The sequence below is a fragment of the Macrobrachium rosenbergii genome, chromosome 3, assembly GCF_040412425.1.
Source record: "Macrobrachium rosenbergii isolate ZJJX-2024 chromosome 3, ASM4041242v1, whole genome shotgun sequence".
NCBI classification, from domain to species: domain Eukaryota; kingdom Metazoa; phylum Arthropoda; class Malacostraca; order Decapoda; family Palaemonidae; genus Macrobrachium; species Macrobrachium rosenbergii.
In genome coordinates this window covers 51217064-51232529 of record NC_089743.1, presented here as the reverse complement: position 1 = coordinate 51232529, position 15466 = coordinate 51217064, and the positions used below count along the sequence as shown (strand labels likewise).

General features: G+C 33.3%; 1 protein-coding gene across 1 annotated transcript in view; it reads right to left on the bottom strand.

The window, feature by feature from the left end:
* The window catches only part of LOC136828539 (neurotrophin 1-like), a 1645-nt gene extending 1369 nt beyond the window's left edge, over nt 1-276 (bottom strand). Inside the window, exon 1 of the mRNA XM_067086566.1 lies at nt 217-276. Coding sequence (XP_066942667.1) covers nt 217-234 — 18 coding nt within the window. The 5' untranslated portion in view covers nt 235-276. The remainder of the gene's footprint in view (nt 1-216) is intronic.
* Between the last annotated feature and the right edge of the window lie 15190 nt (nt 277-15466).

Genomic DNA, 15466 nt, shown 5'->3' with positions numbered 1-15466 from the left:
CCATATGAATGGGACTCATCTCCTGAATAATAATAATAACAATAACAATAATGGTAAGGTTAAGCGTTGACGTTTAAGCAGCCATATAAACACGAAGGTTATACTCTACAGGAATCCCAAGGAAACTTCCTGCTTATCAGGCAATTACAGTAGAACAACAAAGCGGAAACTGTAAAGGCGAGATGGTGACGAGAGAGAGAGAAGACGGCCACTTACCACAAATCTCATAGCCATGTTAGATGTAACCCCTTCACGTCACTAGATGGAACTGTGTGTTACGGACAGCCTCCGCTTCCCTTTATATACGAGCTGCCGGCGAGACCGCAAAACCCTCACGGAGAATATTAACCAACCGTGACGGACTGGTCTGGTCCACTCCTTGATTTCTGGCTGTTTTTTTTCGTTAATGAAGACCACAGACAGGATGCCACTTATCAAAACAAGTTACGAGTTATTTACGCAATTGGACTGATGCGTATCGTAAGGAAATGTGAAAGAGTACGTCAAAATGGTGTTAACCATATCCCGCAATACTTAGGCCTAAACTCCTGATGGCTCGCCACCAAAATATGAAGATGCCATAACTGGGAATTTAACCACAATGTTGATATGTAGGTTAATTAAAAAATCCTCATTTTTATTCATGTGGGAGTGAGATTGTAAAAGAAAGATAGTCTCACAATCATTTATCTGTGAGAAAGGGAGGAGAATGATATAAAAATAAAAAGATAAGCAAATAAAACCTTCGTTGGTTTAGCTATGGTTTGCTCAACAAGAGGAGAAAGTAAGGACGGTATCCCTACATCGGCTCTCTCCTCTCGCCTCGATTTGTATATGACTTTACGGCATAAGGAAATAAGTGAAGAGTGCAGATCTGGGTTTTATACATTAGGCCAACATCGAAGGGATAAGATATTTATAAGAATAATGGAGGTCAATCAACAGTGTTAGTTTCTCAAAAGCAAAAAGTTTAATAAGTTACTATATATTACACACACCCACACATACACACACGCACACACTCTCCCACACACACACACACACATATGTACACATACAATATATATATATATATATATATATATATATATATATATATATATATATATATATATATATATATATATATATGAAAGATATATTAAAAAAAAAGTTAGTCCTGTTCTTCTCAAAAAGCAGATCTTCGGCCTTACATGCATATTAAAATTTTTACAATTTTCACAATTCCCCCTATATACAGTCCTGTTTTAAAAATTCTATCCTTTTCAGGGGCACGAAATCAATAAAATTCGTAATACCGACCGTATTTCACAAGTGGTAGGAATCAAAAAGAAATCATGTCTGTGTCCTGTACGCAGACACACATACATACAGACGCACAAACATTCACGTACACAAACACACACAAACACATATGTATATATATATGTATATATATATATATATATATATATATATATATATATATAAAGGTAAACTAAAGTTCAATTGAAAAAATCATCAAGCAAAACTGAAGTTAACTTTGCGCATTTTCTAAGCAATTTTAAACCTCACATATTGGGGACTCGATAAACGCTGTAACAACTTAGTTGATGTTCACCTACGAACGGATATATGTATATATATGTATATGTATATATATTATATATATTATATATATATATCATATATATATGTATATATATATATAATATATATATATATGTGTATATATGTATATATATATGTATATCTATATATATGTGTAGAAAACATTTCTCTAACAGCTGTAATGTCATAAAGAAGTATACTTTTTTATCAAGCAAGTTCCAACAAACCTCACTTGGCAATTAATACATTATCAAAAATTAAGATGATTCAGTGGTTAAGATAATTTGATGCTTCAGGCGGCATCAAGATTATGAATGTTGCTTTAAGTCAAAGAAAGCGCCGAAAAAAAGAAAGAAACCGCATATTACCCATAAGTTTCACAATCATTCCCCCTTCACCAGTATGTAAGGGTGAGGTGGTAACCAAAAGTATTAGAGTCTCTTGTCCGTCAAGAATTAATTGTGACATCAACCGTGCAGGGGTAGTGCCGCCCGTGCACTTCACACGGTGCACTGTAGGCATTGCTAAAGGTAATTCGCAGCGTCCCATCGTCCCCCCTACCTGCAACCACTTTCATTCCTTTGACTGTACCTTCGCTCATATTCTCATTCTTCCAGCTTACTTTCCACCTTCTCCTAACAATTGTTTCGTAGTGCAACTGCAAGGTTTTCGTTCTGTTATCTCTTTAAAACATGTTTACTCTCGATTTCTCTTTCAGCGCTGAATGACCTCGTAGGTACCTGCGACTGGCCTTTGGCCTAAATCTTATATTCCATTCCATTATTCCGACTATTAGAGAGAACGTGAATAATTTTTTAATCGTTGTACCTTATCTAGGAATGATGTAGGTTAGCTTTGCTGTGCCTTCTTGAATGTCATAATGGAAAAATTTTAGTAAGTTTAACAAGACTTTGCCTTAAGATTACACGGTAGGTATATATCTGATTTACATAACAGATGCTGTCGACGATATGAAATGTCAGTCTTCTAGGAATCAGGGTGACTGATATTTAAAAGCTCCCCAGTTTGGCTGTAATGTTTAAAATACTTAACTTAAAAAAAAAAAAACCTTGCGAATTTAAATTTAGTATTTCAACAGGTGATTCTTTGTCTGTATGTAGATATTTCTACTGAAGACAGCGTCAGTGACTATCCATGGAATTATGGTTGTTCTGTCTCGTCAGTTTTGGAATTGGAATTAGAGTATAAAATTTAGGCCAAAGTCCAAGTGGTGGGAACTATGAGGTCATTCAGTACTGAAAGGGAAATCGGGAGTAAAAAAGGTTTTAAAGGTGTGACAGGAGGAAAACCTGGCAGTTGAACTATGAAACAATTGTTAGGAGAGGGTGGGAAGTAAGCAGGAAGAAGAGAATATGAACAGAGGTATAAGGAATGAAAGGGGCTGCAGCTAGGGGCCGAAGGGACAATGTACAGGGGCTTAAATTTTGCATAAGTAACTTTCACGCCATTATTGATTATCTGAAATCCAAAGTGCTAAGTGACTCTCGTTTAGGCATTTTAACTTTTTCTTATATTTTTAAAAGGAAAAACGTCAGTTACAGAGGTTTCCTCTTCAAGTGGTCATTCTACCCATTCCGATAAGGCAATAGACGGTACAGAGATGCCAAACCATTTTGTATAATATGAAGTATGAGATAATACAACAGTGTCGGTAACGTTATTAGATTCGAAATCTCTTTAATACAACAGTAACATTACAAATATTCGTCTAGAAACAATAGGTAAGAAAATATTTTGTTTTCACTTCCTCCAGGCTTAAAAGAGACTTACCTGGCTACAAGAATTGATTGATTGATTGATTTACGGCAACTAAAACTTGCGTCACAAAACAGACAACCTCTGTTTTCACTCTTCCAGAGATGTGTTTTACTCATCTTCAGAAGAAACTAAATCAAAGACCTTTCTTCTGGTTAAATAAGGTTCCTTTCTTGGAATAAACTGGAAATTTTACCAGTGAACGTGAAACATTAGATATAAAAACGTCCTTCTGTCCTAAAGTTTTGATTCAAAAGTAGGTGAATTACATGCACCTTATCCTTCCCAGTCTCTATTGCCACTAATCTTCTCTTCGCAAAGTCACAAAAAAAGGTAAGTATACCTTAGTTTAACCAGACCACTGAGCTGATTAACAGCTCTCCTAGGGCTGGCCCGAAGGATTAGACTTATTTTATGTGGCAAAGAACCAATTGGTTACCTAGAAACGGGACCTACAGCTTATTGTGGAATCCGAACCACATTATAGCGAGAAATGAATTTCTGTCACCAGAAATAAATGCCTCTGATTCTTCATTGGCCGGCCGGAGACTCGAGCGCGGGCCCAGCAGAGTGTTAGCCAAGAACTTTACCGACCAGACCAACGAGGAACTCAGTGAACGTGAAACATTAGATATAAAAATGTCCTTCTGTCCTAAAGTTTTGGTTCAAAAGTAAGTGAATTACATGCACCTTATCCTTCCCAGTCTCCATTGCCACTAATTTTCTCTTCGCAAAGTCACAGTTCCTCATTGGGAAGAGTCGGTAGAGTTCACGGCTAGCACTCTGCTAGGCACGAGTTCGAGTCTCCAACCGGCCAATGAAGAATTAGAGGAGTTTATTTCTGGTGACGGAAATTCATTTCTCGGTATCATGTGGTTCGGAGTATGCTTACTTACTTCGCGAAGTCAAGATTTTGAGAATCAGTTGCACTTACTGATGTTCTTCCACGAATAAGGACTGTCTCCTTTTCTCCCCTGATGTATTCAAATATACGTTTTCCGTGTGAGAAATGATTATGTCATCCCTGACAGGAATGAATCCGAAGAAACAATACTTTCATTTTTATTATTTTCTTTTTCGTTTCTCTTCACTTAATATGATAACCTGAGTTAATTTAAATTCTCTTTCCTAGATTTTATTTTATTATTATTATTATTATTATTATTATTATTATTATTATTATTATTATTATTATTATTATTATTATTATTATTATCCAGAACATGAACCCTATTCAAATGGGGCAACCCCACATGTGCCGTTCACTTGAAATTCTAGCTTCCAACGAATATAGTGTCCATTTGACGATAACCTAAGTTAATCTAAATTCTCTTTCCTAGATTTTATTATTATTATTATTATTATTATTATTATTATTATTATTATTATTATTATTATTATTATTATTATTATTATTATTATTATTATCCATAACACCAACCTTATTCATACGGGGCAACCCCACATGGGCCGTTGACTTGAAATTCTAGCTTCCAGCGAATATAGTGTCCATTTGAAAGAAGTAACAGAAGGTTATAGGAAACACAGAAAAAGGAATCACTTATTAGAAAATAAAAAAAATAAGATTAACAAATTAATAAATAAACAGATAAAAATTTAAGTAAATGATTAAAATACAAGGAGAGTTGTTTTAGGGAGTTCCAATTGCGCAACACCTCAGCATCCCGTGGGATCATAATGAATTTAATCTCATATCGGGAAAGGGGGAAGAAGCTACGGAGCATAAATACAACCCTCGACAATTTCGTCACATTTTCTTGTTTTTTTACGCCTCTATGACTTTCTTTTCGAATCACTAGCGAACTTTACACATATTTGTCAATTTTGATATCCAGGTAAATGAAACTTTTTCCAAGGATTGTGAAATACATAACCCAGTTCCAAAATACTTGCTTCCCTTTGACTATTTGCCCTTCCCTTTTCTACTCGCTCGTCTATCCTTCCATGAAGTGGTAAGATTAAATGAAAATGTTTTATAAAATTTAAATAACAACGAATGAATGATTTGCCTGAAGGCTAAGATGTCTCCGGTAAGCCAAAGATTACTTTGAAATTGCTGCATTATGAGGAAAGAAAAGTCTTCGTATCTAAATTACAGAGTAAGTAGAGAGAGAGAGAGAGAGAGAGAGAGAGAGAGAGAGAGAGAGAGAGAGAGAGAGAGAGAGAGAGAGAGAGAGAGAACATTCTATTCAGAGAGGACATTTGAAACAGCAAATTCAACGAAACAAAGTAAAATATTTAATTAACATCAACGGGAAAATTTTCAGAGACTTGCACTCGTATCAAAATGATGAAAGAAAACGTCAATATATGTACACATATAAGAAAAAAAAAGCAATGCATAGAAGCTAATAATTGCTGTCAGTCAATTATGGTAATTCCAACCGCATGCTCACCGAATGGGGTGGGTAATTACTTGCCCTTCCTTGACAAGATTCTCAGGAATCAACGTCACTGACGATGGAGAATGAGGTAGGTTGGTCTCGGCATGACACCCTCTACTCAACCAATCAGGTTGCTTCTCTGAATGAAGACACTATAGAGAGAGAGAGAGAGAGAGAGAGAGAGAGAGAGAGAGAGAGAGAGAGAGAGAGAGACATTTGAAACAGCAAATTCAACGAAACAAAGTAAAATATTTAATTAACATCAACGGGAAAATTTTCAGAGACTTGCACTCGTATCAAAATGATGAAAAAAACGTCAATATATGTACACATATAAGAAAAAAAAGCAATGCATAGAAGCTAATAATTGTTGTCAGTCAATTATGGTAATTCCAACCGATGCTCACCGTTGGGTAATTACTTGCCCTTCTTTGACAAGATTCTCAGGAATCAACGTCACTGACGATGGAGAATGAGTTTGGTCTCGGCAACACCCTCTACTCAACCAATCAGGTTGCTTCTCTGAATGAAGACGCTATAGAGAGAGAGAGAGAGAGAGAGAGAGAGAATGGTGTGATTAAGACACGTTAGTCAGAGTAGTAGTACAAGGGTGGTTAAATCGTTAGTGAAAATGGAATTACCATAATTGACTGACAGCAGTTATAAGCTTCTAAGCATTGTTTTTTTTTTATTATATGTGTACATATTTTGACGTTTTCTCTCATCATTTTGATACGAGTGCAAGTCTCTGAAAATTTTCCCGTTGATGTTTATTAAAATATTTTACTTTTATTTGGTTGAATTTGCTGTTTCAAATGTCCTCTCTGAATAGAATGTTCTCTCTCTCTCTCTCTCTCTCTCTCTCTCTCTCTCTCTATGTGTATGTATATATATATATATATACACATTGTGTGTATACACACACACACACACACATATATATATATATATATATATATATATATATATATATATATATATATATATATATATATATATATATAATATGTATATATATATATGTATATATAATAATAATGAAATATATATACATACTGTATGTAATAATAATAATAATAATAATATTATTATTATTATTATTATTATTATTATTATTATTATTATTATTATTATTATTCTTTACTTCAGCTCAGGAATATACATGGAATATACAAATACATAAGATAACATGATAAAAATAATAATCGGCAGTGTCCACACAGTTGCTGAGAAGTAGAAAAAATAGAATTCATAATAATGTGATGACAGTAATTATATGGAGAATAATATTAAAAATGATAACAATTAAAAATACAGAGATTGCAGACCATTAATATATATATATATATATATATATATATATATATATATATATACACACATATAAGTTTGAAATATATATATACATATTTAAGTATAACTTAATCACGAAAATATGGAACGTGATGAATATATAAATAAAGGCAAAATCCACAAAGGAAAGAGAAACAAAGTTGTGCTGCAAGGCCTTTAGACTTATAATCCTTTACCTAGCAGACTGAAGAAATATAAAAAAAGTTTACAAAGAAAGGTCGTATAAATGACAGATGGGGATTACAAAGGAAAAAATATGTACCTGGAATCCAACACAATTGAAGAATTAGCAGACCTACCAAAACAGGGTTAATATTTAAGAGATTTTACAAAGGATTAGGCTCAACGGCTCAGAAACAGGGACAGGACATATTTTAAAAGATTATACAAGGAGGGTGACTGACCAACAAAAAAATGTTATAAATGTACAACTCAGTAATTCTCGTTTTGCTAAAAAATAAAAATTTCTACAAGGTGAACATTTTTTTTACAGAAAAATTATATATATGAAACATACGAATACGTAGAAAATATATATAAGGTAACTGATTTTCAATTAAGTCAGTGATTTTATCTTTTAGGTAATTCTTAAAATTAGTTACCTTATATATATTTTCTATGTATTCTTATGTTTAATATACATAATTTTTTGTAAAAAAAATGCTCACCTTGTAGAAATTTTTATTGTTTAGCAAAATGAGAATTACTGAGTTGTACTTTTACAACATTTTTTTGTTGATCAGTCACCTTCCTTGTATAATCTTTTAATTGTCCTGAACCTGCTTCTGAGCCGTTGAGCCTAATCCTTTGTAAAATCTTTTAAATATTAACCCTGTTTTGGTAGGTCTGCTAAATCTTCAATTGTGTTGGATTCCTTTGTAATCCCCATCTGTCATTTATACGACCTTCCTTTGTAAACTTATTTTTTCTTCACTATTTCTTCAAAGGCTCAGCACTCCATTGTTTCTCTTCCCGTCGTGGATTTTGTATATATATAATCATGAAGCTACAAATGTCCAAAATAATAGGATGGAGAATTATCATAAGTATGTGTCGAGGGTTCGTGACCCGGCAGTACCAATCCATTTATCACTTATAAATTCCTCTTCGGTGATAATTCTCCATCGGAGATATTCCAGGTAGCAGATATTCCATTGTTTCTCATGATTGTATATAAATCACGGTGTGATAAAAAATTGTCTTTATATATATATATACATATATATATATATATATATATATATATATATATATATATATATATATATATATATATATATATATATGTGTGTACATATGCGTGTGTGTGTGTGTGTGTGTGAAGTGGTAAGTATGCTATAAGGATAACAAGAATAACTAGAAAAACAACAGTATGGACATCTTCAAAATTGTAAAGTTCGGTTAATTTTAGGAAGAAATCAACTAGATGTAGCTAAATGCCATTTAGTCCCTTTTACTTAACTGATATCTTTGTGAAATGAGAACTATCTTCAGTGAAACTGTCATTAGGAAAATTCTCCAGAAATTACGAGGTCGCCACTGGAGATCCAGGAGCGCAAGATTCAAGGCGCAAGGGTGTGGCGTAATACTGTTGCCTTTGGCAATTCATGGGGATAATTGCCTGGATGATTTTTCCTTCGATTATTTGAAGGGTATAATGTTTCTTATATCTGTCTGTCTCTTTTTGTACAGTCGTTATTATAGAAGTGGTAGTCTAGTAGCACTTCTTAATGAAACAAACTTTGTCAAAAAAAAAAAAACAAGAGGGTTTGGTTGTAATTGGCATTTTTTTTTCTAAAGTTTGTTTCATTACAAAGTGATACTAAACTGCCACTTCTGCTGTATAATAACGACTGTGTACACAAAAATGTAGAGACAGACAGACATACAAAGCATTATACCCTTCAGATAATCGATGGAAAAATAATCCAGGCAATTATCCCATGATTACCGAAGGCCACAATATGACACCACACCCTTGTGCCTTGAATCTTGAGTTCCCTGATCACCAGAAGCGACCCTGCAATTTCTAGCGATTTTTTCCTAATGACAATTTCACTGAAGATAGTTCTCATTTCACAAAGACATCAGTTATGTAAATGAACTAAAAGGCATTCAGGTATATCTAGTTGCTTTCTTCCTGAAGCTCACTGAACCTTTACAATTTTGAAGATGTCCATACTTTTGGTGTTTTCATAACATTCATAACAGCAGTACAGATTTAACATTTGGTACTTCCCCTCTATTGTTGTTACAGCAAAGTGAGAAACCGTTTCCACTTTAGTGAGTCGTTCACTCGGTAGCTAGTAATGTAGAGACAATTATCCTCGCCATTAATTACAGCCTTCACAGCCCAGGAAAAAGTCTCTTTCACTTGAAGAATTTTTTCTTCAACATCTGTTTGCACGACCTTTAGTTCAGCACTGGTAGACAATGGTGTCATCCAGTTATATCTAGCGAATGGACATATTAAGCTAACTTGGAGATTGGTAAGTGCCTGTTTTAATTTCTGTTTTTTTATATAAATTGTGAATTATATATATATATATATATAAACAGTATATATATATATATATATATATATATATATATATATATATATATATATATATATATATATATATATATATATATATATATATATATATATATATATATATATATATATACATATAGTATAGATAAGGTCACAACCTCTTACTGCATCTGTTATAAGGTCAGTGACGTAATTAACATATTTCAAAAGAAATCATAGTAACATTGGCCAGCCTGCTCACTCGCTCAACCCCTCTCTCTCTCGATCAACCCTTCTCTCTCACCCTCTCTCGTTATCCAAGTCACTAACTGAACTAAGGAATTTCAGTAATAACATATCTACAAAACTATAGTTTATTCAGTAGTCTAACATAGCAAATAGTTTGGAACCAAATATAAATGAAATGGGAACATCTACATCCCAGAACTGTTACCCCTCCAAAAAAATAACAAGTAAGAATAACAGTGCTATCAATTTCCACTAATTGAGTCTCTACGACATACGAGTCAAAATAAGTCAAACACGACCAAAGTCATAATAAGTCACATTCCCCTCCATTTATTTGATCTCTATTTCAATACACTTGAGGAAACAACGGAAAAACAAAACTTTTAAAAATAGGCACAGAGAAAAATAAATGTGGGATACCTCTCACATTACCAACCCCAAAAGAAATACACATTTAAACATGGCAAAATAAAAATTCAGAAAAATCAATAAAAATCAGAGACATAGCAGATAAAAGTAAATGGCAAAAAAAAAGATATTGAAAGCATGGTAATCAGTGCAAGAATTAGTACATGTTAAACAAAGTTATTAAAACTCATTCAGGTTTTTTTGGAAACAAAGTCTCAGCTCACCTCACAGGCAGTACACAAAGTCTTCCAGGAAAGCGGACCTGATCACAAGGGAATCTCATCCCGAAATGTGTAACCTGTAATCAAATGGGAAAATTCACACTTTCTATGACACGCCCATGAAAGCGAACTTGTGAACGAACGAACGCTCTACCAGAACTTGATGACTTTCGGTGACATGGCCAGAGCATCACCCAAGGCACGGTGTCCTTTGTCTCCATGGGAAGCCAGACTGACGACAGTCCTTCATCAGCACTGACTCGCTGAATACATGAGCAATGTTTCCATTTACCTTTGCCCAGAATATCTAAAAAATGCTTTGCTAAAAAAAATGAAATATATATTATTATTTCAAATGTTTTTCATATATATAGAACTTTATTTGATCTCTGTTTCAATACACTTGAGGAAACAACGGAAAAACAAAACTTTTAAAAATAAGCACAGAGAAAAATAAATGTGGGATACCTATTACCAACCCCAAAAGAACTACACATTTAAACATGGTCAAAATTTCACTTGGTACATATTTTTTCCTCTATAATCCCCATCTGTCATTTATATGGGCTTTCTTTGTAAACTTACTTTTATTTTTCCTCAGTCTGCCAAGTAAAGGACGACAGACAGTCGAAAGGCCTCACGCAGCACTCCAGTGTTTCCCTTTCCTTCGTGGACTATCTCTATCTACTGTATATATATACATATATATGTATATATATATATATATATATATATATATATATATATATATATATATATATATATATATATATATATATATATATATATATATATATATATATATATATATATATATATAGATATATATTACTGTGAAATATTTTCTGTTAAGAAAACAGAATTCCATTAAATATAAGGAGCTCATAGAGTAAAAGGGTCTCACTCCTTCAAACTTTAACTGTTTCCCTGGTCTTAATTCACTTCAGCAAAACTAAAGGAACAAAACATGTTTATCACTTTGCCTTATGCACACAATTAATCCTGTTCACTGGTGGTCAATAAATGAAACACTGTTTTTAAAAATTTTAGATACAAAAATTATTTTTAAATTCAAAATTTTTAATTAGAATTCACAATCTGAAAAATTTACTATTACTTGAAAACAACACAAAAATTTAATTAATTCTTGAATTAAATTATTAAACAAAATTAAATTGCAAAACTTTAATTTATTAAGAATTTAATTAATCAAGCAAAATTTAAACTATCAAGAATTACTCAAGATTTGAAAAAAGAATCTTAGTAAATGAAAATTAAATCAAGTATGAAATGTTAAATTATCAAAAAATATTTAAAATGCTAGGTAAATAAATGTTAAATCACCAATAAAAATCAAGGGATTGCTAACACAAGAACACACAAAAATACACAAAAGATTTATCAATAATAATTTCACTAAGGCAAAAATTTCCCTAATATACCTTATTATACCATGGTAATAATAAGTAAAATTCACTTTACCTTACATAAGCTTGTGAAAACCTTTGTAAAATCCACAAAACACACTTTATACCGGGCGCCGTTATGGTTTTCTAATCGTCAGATCTCAAAAGCTAAGATTAACACCAGTGACCACAAATATATTATGTTAAAATTACTCTCTTTTTAAGAATGAGAGAGAGAGAGAGTGAACCAAACTGAATGGTCTATGAAATAAGAATGAAAATAAATTAATCTGAGGATTCCAGTAGCACATGAAATACTCAATTGACGTCATTAAGGCATTTGGTTGCGAGATACAAGGAAAATCCTAGAAAAAGGGAGGTGACATCACTTCCGCCAAAACGTTTTGAATGCAATCAGGACAATACATGATCATCGCAATGCAATCTTAAACATGACACAACTGCCATGTGCTTCTTACTCTCAAAAGGGCATATGTGACCAGAGCCATGTATGTAACATTACAAAACGAAAAACCTGAGTTGGTTTCAGAACGAATCAGCAATTGTTATTCCCAACTTGTCAGCGCTTTATCTTTTGCTATGACAGCTGAAGTGAAACAAACCCTTCGCTTGATTTTAACTGGTGACAGATGGCACATCTGGTCTAAAACTCGTGTCTCTCTCTCCCACTACTACACTTTTGTCATGAAAGATATTATTAATTCTAAATTACACTGTTGTGTCCTCTAAATCACTAACTCTTTTGAGATCTGATACTACACTACATACAATATTTCAATAATTATTATCATTACACATAATACATGATAAATAGAAGAGTAAATATATCAAAATTATAGAAGGATACTCATACTAACAGGCAACATCATGAAAACATATATATCACACAGTAAGTATGATATATATATATATATATATATATATATATATATATATATATATATATATATATATATATATATATATATATAAGTTCCTTTGATTATTATTATTATTATTATTATTATTATTATTGATTATTATTATTATTATTATTATTATTATTATTCAGATGAACCCTATTCATATGGAGCAAGCCCATAGGAGCCACTGACTTCAAATTCAAGCTTCCAAAGAATATCTTGTTCATTCTAAAGAAATAGCAGAAAGTAATGGGAAATAGATAAAGAGGAGAACAATTATTAGAAAAACAGATGAATTAATAAATTATTAAATAAATGAATTAAATGTAAGTGAATAATTAAAATACAAGGAGAATTGTATTAGGGTGGTAATACATTGCATCTTTGCTTAAAGCTCTGAAGTTCCACTCGCTCGATATCCTCAGGGAGGCTGTTCCACACTCCAATGGTGTGAGGAACAAGGGCCTCTGGAACTGAGAAGTTGGACAACGAGGCACATTTACTGCATATTGGTGCTGTTGTTCAGTGAATCTGGTTGCTCTCGGCAGGAAAAGGGGAAAGCAAACACTTAAAATATGCGCCGAAGTTTCATCGGCGCAATCGAGTTTTCTGTACAGCCGCCACAGCGTATAATCAAGGCCATCGAAAATAGATCTGTCTTTCAGTGGTCTCGGTATAATGCTGATGAACCGGGGCCCATCAAACTTTGAACCAAGGCCCGGTGGTGGCCTGTCCTATATCGTTGCCAGAAGCACGACTATGACTAAGTTTCATCTTAAATAAAATAAAAACTACTGACGCTAGAGCGCTGCAATTTGGTATGTTTGATGATTGTAGGGTGGCTGATCAACATACCAATTTGCAGCCCTCTAGACTTAGTAGTTTTTAAGATCTGAGGACGGACAGAAAAAGTGCGGACAGAAAAAAGTGCGGACGTGCAGACAAAGGCGGTATAATAATTTTCTTTTCAGAAAATCAAAACTTAATTACTTAAACTGACATAACTTTAGTAATAACTGTTGCTCCGAGGTAATTGTTGGTTATTATTTTACGTTCTGATAAATTTTCTCTCGGTTCAGGGAACAGTTCAGTGATTTTTATATTTTCTCAATAAATTTCTTTTAAAGTCCAAGGTTAATTCTCCGGTGTACTTTAGTATGCTTGCTTGAGCATGAATTAATTTGTGCCGATTATTCTTATTATTTTTATGACTGATTATTTTCTGTATATCAGATTTGGAGCTCCAGTGCCAGCAAGTAATGGAATCGTAATTCTGAATCCGAATGAGAGAGAGAGAGAGAGAGAGAGAGAGAGAGAGAGAGAGAGAGAGAGAGAGAGAGAGAGAGAGAGAGAGAGATTCTGTTTCATTTATGATATACACACTTTAGCCATTAAGTAAGATTTCCTTACCCTAATTGAAATATTTCTCTGATATAATGATACCAGTCAAGTAGATTTTCTCTATCGTAAAATGCAATTTTCTTACAAACAAACTTTCAAGAACCGGCATGCTAATTTTTACAACTGCATTTTTTCTAACTACCAATCAGAGATTAATATAATTATCCATGGAATAAGCATTTTAGTTTTCTGTAAAAGAAAACTACTGTGCTGGTTGTGTCTGCCAGTCCGCACTTTATTCTGTCCGCACTTTTTCGGTCCGCCCTCACATCTTAAAAACTTCTGAGGCTAGAGGACTGCAAATTAGTTTGTTGATCATCCACCCTCCAGTCAACAACCATACTGAATTGCAGCCCTCTAGCCTCAGTAGTTTTTATTTTATTTAAGGTTAAATTTAGCCATAAACGTGCTTCTGGCAACGATATAAGATAGGCCACCACCCGCCCGTGGTTAAGGTTTGATAGGCCGCTGCTCATACAGCATTATACCGAGACCACCGAAAGATAGATCTATTTTCGGTGGCCTTGATTATACGATGTACAGAAAAATCGATTGCGCCGAAGAAACTTCGGCGCATGTTTTACTTGTTCTTCTAATTCTTGAGTACTAGTTCCCGTACAGTTCCTGACATTCATTAATTTATGTACCTTCAAAAAAAAATATTCAAACAAAGTATTTACAAGGTTTCAGTAGCGAAATTGAGCAATACAGTAGTTTAAAAAGGAATACGCAAGATATTGACAAGCACGTGAAATCGTATGAATCCTCGCTTGTATATTACTTCCAAGGAATAAGACTTTGTCGTCTTGCAAGCAAAAAAAGTTAAGGTCAAAGAAGTAATTTGGAAGAAGAATGAGGCGAAAGGAAGTACCGCAAAATTTTGCTTCTTTCTGCTTTTATGGGTTTAATCATTTATATTTTAAAACAGTTTTGTCTTAATAATAGACTCTTTATAAGGTTATTGAGATATTTGCCACCTATTACAATCGGAATTTTTCAACCAATTTGCTTCGAAAATACGGAGAGAGAGAGAGAGAGAGAGAGAGAGAGAGAGAGAGAGAGAGAGAGAGAGAGAGAGAGAGAGAGAGAGGAGTTACTTTTGATCGATCGCATCTGCAGAATGATAATGAAAGTAATACTAAAAAGATAATAACAAACTCTGGTGAAAGATATCAAATGAAATGAAACACTACAACATTTTTTTTATTTATTAGTTCCA